We start from the raw sequence: 12,732 nt of genomic DNA, 5'->3' as shown, positions 1-12,732 counted from the left end.
GAGATTATTGCTCCTTCTTTGAACGCTTACATCCATGTAGTTGGAACCTAAATCAGTGAAGACAACTCGATGAGGTATTTCATGGATATGATACATTGTAAACGATTGTGGTAAAAGATAATCGAACTGGAACATTAGACGATAAGAATAACTTAGAGTAACAATAATTAATAAATTATTAAAAGAATAATATAATAGAATGAGTATATGAAAAATATTATAAAAAATTATAAATTGTACCTTAAAAGGATAAACTTCAATAAAAAAATGAAAAATACATTCTTATTCTACGAAGTAGTAAAAAAATACTAAATATAAAATTATGAGCTGACTCTCAAATTTAGATTCATGTACCACAGAAAAACACTATTTATAGACTTTAGTAAAACAAAAATAAATATGTAAATTACTTTTTATTAAGGCAATTTTTTATTATGTACAGTAATTACGCATTATAATTGATAAGTAGTTTAATAGTGCATTAAATATTGATTTGATATAATTACAATGAAAATATGTTTCTAAATTAGTATAATTATGTAGTATTCATTAAATATTAATTATAATATAATAATATAATTATAATAAAGGTATTTTTTATAAAATAATTTAGAATAGATGAAAAATTTCATTCGTTTTGGAGGGAAAATGAACTCACGAGAGATCGACACATCACCCTTATTAGCTGGGGAAAACCCAGTTTTAGTATATTAAGTAGATATATATTTAATTAATCAATTTTTTTTTGAGAAAAAAAAGGGGAGAGTAGTGACTAGTGAGAGAACGTTCGGGCGAGTGCACCCTGCAAAAAATCCCACGAGGACGAGTCGGCGACTCGGCGCGAGTTATAACTCTCTCTCTTTCTCTCTGAGCAGCTCAAATCTGTTGAATTTGTCATTGTTGTCGTTGGGCAGCATCAATGGCGGGTGAATCATCTCGCAGTAGCGGTAAACGTCCCTTCGTGGAAGATGCTGACGATCTCGACAAAAAGCCACCGTAATCTCTCTTCATCACACCCTTAAACCCTAATCTCATTCAATAACAATTTTTCCGGAATATTGCGAATTGAGCTCCCTCGAAGTTGCATGATGTTCATGCGTGCTATGACTTTTCGTTACGCTTGCATTGAATTTGTGAATGTATGTATGCAGAGCAAAAAGGGTTAGGTTTCCAAAGGGTAAGAAAGTGAAGCCAGGAGAGGAAGTAGTGGTGGAGAAAGCAAAGGCTGAGGAGGAGGAACCAACTGACTTGTTGAACCCCCAAGTTGCTGCCAAAGAGCGCGCCAAACGCAGGAGCCAGATCACTTCTGAACTCTTTACTGATGACACTGGAGGCGCCTCAAATGATGTAACTGCTGCTGAAGTCACATATGAGGTTTGTTCTTGAAAGAGTTTTCCTTCACTTGTTTTGTTGATAGTATACCTTTGAAAGCAACACTGAACAAAAACACAAAGGATAGAGAGATACAAATTAGTGTTATTGTATATTGTTTGGTAATCAACTAGAACAAATTATGAAAGTTTTATTTATTTATTTATTTATTTTCATTCAAAAGATTTGAGAAGGAAAATATAATAATAAAAAGTATAATTATGAAAAATTAACAAGAATAATGAAAGAAAAAATAAAACATAAGTGGTGTCTCTTGTTAGTGTCTTTGTGTCATTTCTATCAGGATGGACAGAAAATACACTAATTCAGTAGTGTCTCTGGTCACAATATATTTGTTCATGTCTCATCTGCCAAACACGATTTTGTATTCTGTGCCTATAAACAAACGCAGCCTAAAGGAGTTGAGATTACCTTGAGTGATTTGTAGATTTATCCAAATGAAAACTAGGGTGACTATACATTACTTCGTGGCCGATTTTTGTCTGTGGAATGGAATTGATAATAATCTAGAGTGATAGAATTTTGTTAGCAGGTTACATTTTATATGATTGATGGACGGTGTTGACAGTTTCATTTTGCATTTATGCACCCTGCTATTAGTTGGAGTTTAACCTAAACTTGCTGTATCCAGTCTTTTGATATATTCCAATTAACATTAGAACTTGGAAGATTTATTAACGTAAATTATATTGTTTTGAAGTTTGTTGCGTGTAGGATGTTGTTTTTATGTACTTTTAGTATCAGACTATCGGAACTCTGCAGTTATTGCTATATTCAAGGTGTTCCAATGTTCGCCTTTTATTTTATTCATCTAAGTGATAGGCAGGTCATGATAGTTGATTACTTCAACAGGATAATGAGAATTTTGTTGATGATGGAATCCAAATTGAACCCTTCAACCTAGATAAAGAAAGGGAAGAAGGCTATTTTGATGCAGCTGGAAATTTTGTTGAATATGTTAGAGAGAAAGAAATCAAGGTATGGCATTTATACTGTTTTTCACTTTTGCTTCATTTCTATTTCCTTTTGATCCTGTCGATAAATTATTGTGGACTATTGTAGGATGCATGGCTTGATAATGTTGAAGTTGATCCAAAGTATGCTGCATTAAGCTATGAAGCAACTAATGAGGAAGAGGAGGTGGAAGACCTTTCTTCTAAAGATATTGGAACCATGAAGAGGCGGATTGCAAATGCTCTTGAACCTGGGGAAATGGTCAGCCTATGTTCCCCCACTCTTAATTTTCTGGTCTTTGATTTTGAAGTCTTTCCTCTACTGAGGCATGATTGTAGAGTACAACACATTTATTCAACAACTCATTTTTGTGTTATTTATTTAGGTGGAAATTGGTTTAGTTATGACCATGAGTTGTAAAAATTGATTTATACTTTAACCTGTCCAGAATATGCAGATCTGCCAGTGTAACTTTAAACAATGAACAATGAAATACAGAAAATTTGAAATATTGCAATTGTATTTTCCCATCTCATTCATTGTTGGCAGATTCCTTTTCACCCAGAGAAAAGGGTTATGATAAATTTATATGCAATGGATAACTTACTTTCATCACTAATTTTATATCATGATCAGTTGCTTTCTCTCTGTAGCTAATTGTAGATCATTGTGCTTAAGCAGGATTGAATTTATACTTACGTTTATTTTTATTAAGTGGCTTGGTGGTCTTCTGCGTTGTATTAACTCAAACTTCTTCCAATAGGTTTTACAAGCCTTGAGAAGGTTAAAAGGTAACAGTGACAGAAAGGCAAAAATGTCTGCCGAGACTAAGATTGTGTTTGACCAACTAACTGAGGATGCGATGAAGCTGATGGAGAATGGTGAATACAGTTAAGTTATTCTGACCAACTAGATTAGGCATAATTGAAAAATATACTTGTTATAATAGCCTATTGAGATCCTCGGTGTTGTGCAAATTGCCTTGTTTCATTTATTTATTTTTCGATTTCTAATAGTTGTGTATTTCTACATGATGCTTATTTTCAATTCCTATCCCCCCCACCTTTTGCAGATGTTTATCATGAAAAGAAAGAGGTTTTTGAGCGCGAGGCAGGTAAGCATAGTCTATAATGGCATTATACTCTATTATTTATATTATTTACTTTATGTTGCAGGGATTAAATTTTTCATGTTGGTTATAATGTGAGATAGAACTTGCTTTTATATGATCTCTTTCTTTTCTTTTCTTTTTTTTTTTAATTCTTTTTGTATGTGGTACTGTGGTAGTGAAAATCATATTTGGACATCCACATAATAGCTTTAGCTTTCTCCTTTTCAGAGTGGTCCTTGACAGTTTTTATTCAACATTCTCTTTGACCTATCACCCTTAATTGATGATATCTATTGTTTTATGAGGAGCAAGCAAGCGAACCTTTGCACTGTAGAAATAAAATGCTTGGTGCTTACATATTCCATAATCTCCCTTTTCCAGAAGGATATGAAAAACTGGCTCGGGCAAAAGGAGTAGGCACATCTATGCCTTCCACTGAAGCGAATACTTCTCTAAATGGGGAGAAAAGCTTGCTTTCTGATGACATGGATTCTGGTTTGCCCTCTGCAACATTCTCCACTGCGGCCATGGGCACATCAAATCCAAATTTAGCTTCTGCCGAAGTCTCTGGCAGTGGTGCAGATGATTATGATATGTTTGCTGATGATGAGAATACTACCACTAAGCATAGCGATGAAAATAATTTAGTTAGTCAACCATCTACGGATGCCGTAAATTCAGGTAAAGTGTGTGTAAGATATTTTCGTTTCATAAACAGATTTTGCATTTGCAGTAGAAATTATTGCTGCTGATAGTTATTAAATTGGTTTTCAACAATTCTATCAAAAAAATGAAACTAGTTTTTAACTTGATATGGCTGTACTTTTCTTACCAGGTGGAGCATTACAAAATGATTATGTGTATGACGAATCTTCTGGGTATGACTCTTCTCTTGTGTTTTACTTTTTAGTAGATAGTTTCAAAAGTGTGACGTTAGTCACAAGAGAATAAGGATACATATCTACATTTCTTCTTTCCATGAATGAATTCTTTTATTAAAATGACGTTCTTTTTTATTTTTTGAACTTGAAATGTTGTTCAAATCTTGATCTGATATCAATTTCTTTTTTGGTCCAGGTACTACTACAGCAGTAGTTTGGGCTATTATTACGACCCAAACTCAGGACTATATTGTTCTGCGGTGTCGGGCCAATGGTACTGCACATTTATCACAGCTTGTGTTGTACGCCTGCATTCATCTTGATATTTGACGTCTTTATTTAATGACTTTGCTAAGTCATGCATTGATTAAAACTTTACCCCCTTTTATTCATTTTTTTGTTTATTTGATAGATAGATATATGGTAATAGAAGATAATATCAAGCAGTATGAGAGTTATATGTTTATAATTGTGACTAGCTTACTTGGAATGTTAAACGCAGGTATTCATTTAATGAGGAGACTAACACATATGACGAAGTTAAGGAGGTTGCATCCAATACCAGTTGATGGACTGTTTCTGCCCAAGTATTGACTATTGGAAATTCGGAAGAATATATCCACCTTCGTTTCCCTGGCCATATGTACAGACAGAAGCTTTCTTGAGTTTTTCTTTACCCTTTAGCGTGGGACTTTCTTGTTACTTGGTACTATGCTTCCCAACAGTGTTTCTCTATTTAAAGTTGCTTTTGTGCAGAAAAGTCACGTAGAATTACGACATAGCTGTTAGACTGATAGGAGCAATTACGATTGCGAGACTTATGCAGTTTTGCCTTTACATAATGAAAAGCACAATCATTCATTATTCATAATGTATTGGAACAATATTTAGCTCATGCCGTTAATCGTAACTTGTGAGTACGCAGAATGGCATTCAAGTGACATTAAATTTACTGGAGCTTCTGATATGTGGTAGTTATTAACCTGTAAGGTATAACTGCCGACGGTCTGTTGATCTCGTCCATCCCTAGTTCTCTGCAAACACACGTGCTTATTCATTTCATTGACACGGGCCGTCGTTTGCATGCAAGTCAAATTTTAATGTAATTTTTCTTAGTACATGGAATATTTTATAATATATTACAATAATATATAAAAACTAGCCATCACCATATACATACACACATGCATAGAAAACAATCATCTTTTATGACAAATAGTTAGATACACCGTTAAATGATCAAATATCTATGAGAATTTTTTAAAAAAGTTACGGACTCCAAATCCCTAATAAAGCACAGAAATTCAAATATTTACAACCCGACAGATTCATGTATTTCAATATCCGACCTTTTTAACTGCTAACCTAGTTTTCAATCTTTCGTAATTTTTACAGCCTTTGAAACACTATGCTTGTACTTCACGAAGAAACAGATTCTTTCAACGCAGAGAGAAAGAGATACAGGCATTAAAAATGGGTGAGACTTTAGATTTACAAAATGAGTCCAAAATATCAACGCATTAAATCACTTAACTCCAATATCAAAGTCTAAGAATGAATATGTTGGAGAACCAGTCACTGCCATCTATTTAATTCATACCAATAAAATCTTTAGGCTTACGACAATGCCAGCATAAGTTTTACTAAATTAGTTACTAAAATATCATAAGGATATCAAACAAGGGGGATGGACGGTTCATGCACTATCCTATGACACATTAATCATTAAAGAACAGTAATTGTGATCACATATGGCGCCACGATTTCCTAATTGACAAATTTATGTATCTTCAGATGACATAAGAGAATAGATGAGAATGCTGCTTCATAAACTATTAACAGTAAAAACATGTGTTAAGTATCTTTGAAGTAGCAAAGCTAGATAGCCATGTTCAGTGCCAAGTGATAATACCACTGCCAAACCGACCAACCCAAAAAAGGCAGCAACAGCCAGCCACAAGCAGCAGCTATTGATTAATTCTTCATATTATTCACGAACAAAAGCATATCATACATAAGATGTATCAGCTACCACGTCACTTCGGCCACGTGCGTGCTTATATATAACATACCTAACTACATTAAATAGGAAAAAGTTATAACCAATGACAAGTGCAAAATATCCCCCCAAAATACCATACTGATGTCCCGTTTGTTTTCTGCCATTACACTTTCCAAGCAGTTCTTGCCAAAAGGAAGCATGTCATTGCTTTTGGCATGGAAAACAAACAGGCCATAAAGTGTCACCATAATGTTCCCAACACCCTCTGACTGGAAATGCTACACTAAATTAGGACTCACTACGATAGACTAGGATTCCTACTTCATACAAAAATATGTTCAACTTGTGTACATCAAGTTGCAGAAATATTTGCAGGACAATGTTGTTACCAAATAAATATATAAAAAATCTGAATGGTTATGAGCGTGTTTTGAAGAAATAAGGAACCAAACCAAATATCTTACCAATAATCATATTATTCAGGTGTAAACCAAATCAGCTAAATCTCTCAAACCAACAATCATAGTTCTAAAACCAGCATTTTCTTGCAACCAGCACCAACTTCACGGTCAATCATCAACAACACAGAATTAGCATCAACGGCAGCAATCTCAACATGACACTATCAGTCCATTTCACTTTTCCCGATCATAGCTATATAACCAAAAAATTTGTTCAGCATAAATTGCGACTTCTATTAACTGAGCTTAAATTAAGTCATAATCACAGCTTCCTATAAAGTGACATGCAACCCGAATAAAAAAAATGCAAACAGGATGAAACAAAAGAAACAATTGTCATGGAATGAAAGATCAATCTACCAACTACAAGGTGCAATAATTACCAAATACCAAAGTATAAGAAACATCAAAATATGAATAGCATTCAAACATTGAGGAAGTATGATGCTACCAAACCAGCACATAGTTCTTAAAATTCTTGACTCCAACAAGACCGTTCACAATGATCAAAACATCCAACATAAGCAAAATAGCCATATCTGCATTACTCAAGGTGTCTCCCGAATTTTCAAGAAACATAGCTCATGCCTGAAAAAAGAATAGTAGAATCTAACAGTCAGAACAGGCCAAAAGGAAGCACTTGATAAAAACAAGTATGACATTCTCTGGAGACTTTTAAGGTGAATATTAGTGTTACTCACATCACCATCAGAATTTCTAGGTGATGGACTACGGGAAGCATCAGGACGACCACGTGGCGAGACAGGTGTAGGGGAGTGTCCATTGCGAGTCCTAGGGCTTTCACCCCTAGGGCTCTTCTTCCTTGGGGAAGCACTTGTCCTAGGGGATGGACTCCTTTGAGGACTGGGGCTGCGCCTAGCAGGAGAGCGGCTACAGGGAAATAAACAACAGCAGCAACAATGGAAAAGTCAATGTACATTACACGAGCTTATTTGGAGTCAAAAACAGCTTATGATAAAAGCTTCTTAAAAACTAATCAAACCCAAGCATGCTCCTATAACAATCTATAACACCATCATAACAAAAAGTTGAATAAGTTAATTATGAGCATGAGAAGACCTATCTACGCTCCGGCTCCGGCTCCGACTCCGGCTACGGCTTATACTACGGATAGGGCGGTCATCATCATCATAGCGTCCCCTTCCACGACCCTTGTCCGGACTGGCACTACGACTCCGGCTCCGGCGACGATAATCCCTGTCCCTGCCACGGTGCCTGTCACGCTCATACCTATCGTAACTCCTGCTGCGACTCCTCCTCCTATAATCCTTCTCTCTGTAATCATCATCACGATACCTGCATCCGATTCAAGCATCAAAGCGAACCGTGAATGCAAAACCATAGCAAAACATATCACTCGAAAACAAACTACGGGAACTAGTGAAAAGAAATACAAAATTCGAAACGCTACCTTCTCCTGGGACTGCGGCTGCGCTTAGATCTGGGAGCAGATTCGACAATCCTACCTTTGTGGATGCGCTCGGCGTTGGGACCGTACTTGGCGAACTGGACGGTGATTTCGCGGCCGTCGACGACCCTGCCGTCGAGGCGCTCGACAGCCTTTTGAGCCTCGTCGGCATACTTGTAGCGAACAAATGCGAAGCCCCTGGAGTCGCCGGTGCGGCGGTCCTTGGGAATGAAAATGTCGACGACGTCGCCGTACTTGTGAAAGAGAGGGAAGAGGTCGTCGGCGGTTGTACGGAAGGTGATGTTGAGAACGAGAAGGGAGTATGTGTCGCTAATGTCTGGTGGACCTGACCTTCCGAAGTGAGACATGGTTGGTGCCTTTGCAGATTGCAGCAACAGCAATAGCCACACCCAATGCTATTGGTTTTGGGGATTAGGGATTTGAATTAGGGTTTGTGAGCCGCACGAGCGTCTTCAACACTTACGCACTTCAGAGACTGAGCTCAATGACGAAGATAATACGTTGCCGCATATCTTAAAAAAATATTATTATTCGAATTTGACTTATTATCGGTTATTTATTTCTAATTACTTTTAGTAAATTGAACCTAAACAAAAGTTGGCAAAGACATTATTTCTCGTAAATTATTAACCATAACTTATTATATTTAAATAAAACTATTTTAAAACATAAAAATGTAATTAAATATTAGGAAAAATTATTGTAAAGGACCGCTAGGAAGATTTAATTATTAAAAAGGACTTTTAATATTAAAATTATTAAAAAGGACCAAATCTTCTTATAATATTTAAGAAGAAGAACCAAATCTTTTTATAAAGAAACAAATATATCTTTAATTATTTTTTATTTATTTTTTATAATTTTCCCTTAAATAATAAAAATTACTAAAATAATAATAAAAAATAAAATTTTAATAACAGTTTTACTAAATATTATTTTCTAAAATTGGTCATCTAAAATTTTAAATTAATAATTATTCTTCAGATACTTACACAATAATACTTATTTCGTGTTATGTATTATAGTAAATTGAGTTTATAAACTGATTCAATTTATCATGTATTTTCTATAATAATAAATTAAATTGGATTGATTAGATTTATTAAAGAATTTAGTGCAGATATAATTTTTCACTTGTTTTAATAAATTGAAATGGCCTAATTTGATTTATTTAGATATTTTATCTTATTAATAATTAAATTTATCTAATTTAATTTATATAGATATATTTAAAACAGATGTGTAATCAAATAATTTTATGTAGGACATCTGTATAACTTTAATCTCTATTTATTAACGTAAATTATCTTTGAATTTATATCATGTTTTATTATTATAATTTAATGGCTAAATTAACATGAATGCTTTTTTTTTCCAAAGATAGAAGACTCGAATCCGCGACCTCTTAAAAAAAAATTAACATGAATGCTATACCCCAAAGAAAATATAAAATGTAGGGTCTCTAAAAATTATAATCTTTATGTTGATAAATTTTATTTTTCTTAAAATTTTAATAATTTTTATTTATTTTTTTAATTTTGTGATCTTTATCCAACAAGAAAAATAAAGCTAAAAAATCAGAAAAGTAAAAAAATACATAAATAAATAATAAAAATTACTAAAATTTTAGAAAAAAATTGTTAATATAAAAATTATAAAAATAAATAAAAAATAATTAAAGATATATTTGTCTCTTTATAGAAAGATTTGGTTCTTCTTCTTAAATATTATAAAAAGATTTGGTCCTTCTTAATAATTTTAATATCAAAAGTCCTTTTTAATAATTAAATCTTCCTAACGGTCCTTTACAATAATTTTTCCAATAAAATAAGTATTACTTTTATGAGAATTGATTTTAATTTGGAGGTGATTTTAGAAAAATCGCTATTCCCATTTCCCAAACTCTTAGGTAAGTAGTTTTTTTATTTTTTAGGTCTTTTGATTCCATTGTTCATAAATTAAATATTATATTTTTTATAATTTCATATCAGTTAATGACAAATAAAGAGAGTTTAATTTTAGAGAAAAAATTATCATAAAATGATACATAATGACAAGAGTTCTTTTTTTTAAAGAATATTAAGAATTAAAGTAATTATTTAACTAGATTTTCTTTAAAAGGAATTAAGTGTATTTGTTTAGTAGGAAAACATCTTGTCATTCTAATTTTTAAAATTTATTAGAAATTTGATATAATAAATTATAGATCTAACTTTTCTAAAGTTATATTGTTACTTTAGAAAAAAAATACATCATTAATTATTTTTGAATTAAGATAATAGGACTCACAAATAATAAATATTGATTAAAGTATTACTTTACTACTTTACTAGTATTATCACTTTAGAGGATTTTTTTCATAAATTAAACTCAATTGTAAGAATCAAAATACAGCTTTTACCCAACGCATATAAATATAAATTGAAATATGTTTCCTTAAATTAAATGCTTTAAAACTTTAATAAAAGATTTGTTTCAAAGTGGAACATCTTGGTATACTATTTAATTTTTTTAAATTTCTTAATTTAAATTTTAAAATAGTTTCTGAAATATTCAAAATTTAAAATAATCATTAAAATTAGCAATTAATAATTTTATCTTTAAAATTGCATTCTAAATTTTATAACAGTTTCTCATATGGTGAAAATTCAGGTGAAGTAGATTTCACGTGAAATTGAAAAATTTAGTCAAATCAGTCAAATCATCTAACGACTCTTAAGTATCAACTTCACATGAAGTCGATTGTACCTGAGTTTCTACCTTCTCATATTCATTACTGATCATCGAAAAATTAAAGTGGACTGAACTGCCACGATAACAATGTAACAACTGGCTAATGTAGTGAAAGAAACTCTTTCTTTTTCTCTTTTAATCTGGTCCCTTTTTCCTTTTTAAAACTCCAAACTTCAAGATTGATCAACCTCCACGAAGTTGTTTTCGAAAGATGACAAATACGTGAAGGTGATTGTTCAAATTAGTAATATTGTTCATGTTCTTGTTGATTTTGTGGGTCTTTTGAGTTGGAGATTCAACAAGAGTTTGCAAAAGTAATTTATTTTATTGTGAGGTATAATTCTCATAAAGGAGTTATTGTTAGTGTTGGTGTTGTGTCTTTGGTTAAAATTTTAGAGTGTTCAAGTGAGACTGAAAAAATTATTGCTGCCTTCTATCTGTAGTATTTGATTGAGAATTTCAATAATGTTTAATCAAATTCATGGCAGAACTTATTAAAATTTTAAATGCAAAATCATTCGAGGTTACAAAAATGATGACAAAGATACTCTCCAAGATGGTTATAGTTGTAAAGTATAAGAAGAGATTTGTGCAAAATGATAAAAATATTATTTTTTTGCAATTGTTGAATCCAGAGTAGAGTAATTTAAGTAATAAGTTCTTAATCTTTGTATTGATGTCATTGACGAGTTGCAACAGTAAAAAAAAATTGTGATTTTTGGATATACAAAAAATATGAAAAGACTTGCAATTGAATCTCAAGTTTCTTGTCTGCTCATGTAAAGAGATTTATCAAAAAGTTTATAGATTTTGTATCTATTTAATCTTAACTAAATTAAGAGTAGTACATACTCTTTATTGAGACTATAACAAGAATTAGCGAAAAAAAATGTGTTTATGTGTGTAGGAATATCTTGTGAAAGTATGAATGATTGTTAAAAAAAATGTGATTTTCTATAGAGAATGAACAAAATTTGGGAGTTAGGATTTTAAGAGGGAGAAAAAAATCGGATCATAGAAAAAGAGTTTTTTTTGTCATATCAGTTAGTCGTTACAATACTAACATCGCAGGATGCAATTCACTTCAATTTTTCAATGATAAATAATGACCGAAAACTTTTTAAGAGACTACTATGAGTTTTAGAGTACAACTTTAAAGATAAAAATAAAAAATTATTAATTATAGGAGCCACTTTAAATATCAAATATAATTTTAGAGACCACTTTAAAACTTAACTCAAATATTCTATAAATAATTTATTAATTTAGTATATTTATGTGATGTTCAACATATATTTGTGTGCTTTTAGCACACGTATTTTTATGTATTTTGTCTTAATAAAAATAAAAATATTCTTTAAATATATTTAAATACACCTAGATATATGTAAGTCATTTATGTTTAAATATCTAATTTTGATCTTGAACTTGATCAGTATTTTTTAAATAAATTTACAATCAATATGCAAAATTATTAATATAAAAATGAACTCAAATACTTTATATAATAACAAAATAATAAATAAGTAACAAACTTATATTTTAAAATGAATAAGAAAATAATATATAAAGAATGTGTCACTTTTCATACATTAATATAAAACCACATTGTTCGGATTCTGTCTTAAAACAATACAAACAACCCATCATCCGAAAACAATGAAAGGTGATCAATTGTTGAAGGCACCTCGCATAATATACATGGGCACACCATAGGCCCATAAGATATTGATAATGGATAAGAATAA

The 12,732-nt window shown here is 31.9% G+C and overlaps 2 protein-coding genes across 3 annotated transcripts; one reads left to right on the top strand and one right to left on the bottom strand.

Moving 5' to 3' along the window:
- The first annotated feature begins 758 nt into the window (after positions 1-758).
- LOC130955076 (uncharacterized) lies at positions 759-5,233 on the top strand. The gene is made up of 10 exons (XM_057881853.1): positions 759-996; positions 1,152-1,374; positions 2,245-2,370; positions 2,455-2,607; positions 3,110-3,236; positions 3,419-3,460; positions 3,839-4,138; positions 4,293-4,335; positions 4,535-4,612; positions 4,841-5,233. The coding sequence occupies exons 1-10, from the start codon at positions 920-922 to the stop codon at positions 4,905-4,907; spliced, it is 1,236 nt and encodes a 411-aa protein (XP_057737836.1). The 5' UTR covers positions 759-919; the 3' UTR covers positions 4,908-5,233.
- A 614-nt stretch (positions 5,234-5,847) lies between these two features.
- On the bottom strand, positions 5,848-8,751 carry LOC130955077 (serine/arginine-rich splicing factor SC35-like). Of its 2 annotated transcripts, XR_009076581.1 has the most exons (6): positions 8,234-8,751; positions 7,882-8,118; positions 7,503-7,692; positions 7,253-7,389; positions 6,805-6,994; positions 5,848-6,414 (listed from the first exon to the last, which is right to left on the bottom strand). XR_009076581.1 is itself a non-coding variant. In XM_057881854.1 (4 exons), the coding sequence occupies exons 1-4, from the start codon at positions 8,596-8,598 to the stop codon at positions 7,384-7,386; spliced, it is 798 nt and encodes a 265-aa protein (XP_057737837.1). In that variant the 5' UTR covers positions 8,599-8,751; the 3' UTR covers positions 7,143-7,383. The 2 variants fall into 2 exon arrangements, 1 of the variants encoding a protein (XP_057737837.1); XM_057881854.1 differs by lacking the exons at positions 5,848-6,414; positions 6,805-6,994 and having other exon boundaries at positions 7,143-7,389.
- Between the last annotated feature and the right edge of the window lie 3,981 nt (positions 8,752-12,732).

Source organism: Arachis stenosperma, chromosome 10, assembly GCF_014773155.1.
Source record: "Arachis stenosperma cultivar V10309 chromosome 10, arast.V10309.gnm1.PFL2, whole genome shotgun sequence".
NCBI classification, from domain to species: Eukaryota; Viridiplantae; Streptophyta; class Magnoliopsida; order Fabales; family Fabaceae; genus Arachis; species Arachis stenosperma.
The sequence above is the reverse complement of the archived record's forward strand: the minus strand, read 5'-3'. Positions and strand labels throughout refer to the sequence as shown.

Coding starts and splice junctions, on each gene's coding strand:
- LOC130955076 (XM_057881853.1), top strand. CDS start 920: ATGGCGGGTGAATCATCTCGCAGTAGCGGTAAACGTCCCTTCGTGGAA. Junction 1,375..2,244: donor CTGCTGAAGTCACATATGAG/GTTTGTTCTTGA, acceptor TTACTTCAACAG/GATAATGAGAATTTTGTTGA. Junction 2,608..3,109: donor CTCTTGAACCTGGGGAAATG/GTCAGCCTATGT, acceptor TTCTTCCAATAG/GTTTTACAAGCCTTGAGAAG.
- LOC130955077 (XM_057881854.1), bottom strand. CDS start 8,598: ATGTCTCACTTCGGAAGGTCAGGTCCACCAGACATTAGCGACACATAC. Junction 8,119..8,233: donor AGCCGCAGTCCCAGGAGAAG/GTAGCGTTTCGA, acceptor AATCGGATGCAG/GTATCGTGATGATGATTACA. Junction 7,693..7,881: donor CGGAGCCGGAGCGTAGATAG/GTCTTCTCATGC, acceptor ATTTCCCTGTAG/CCGCTCTCCTGCTAGGCGCA.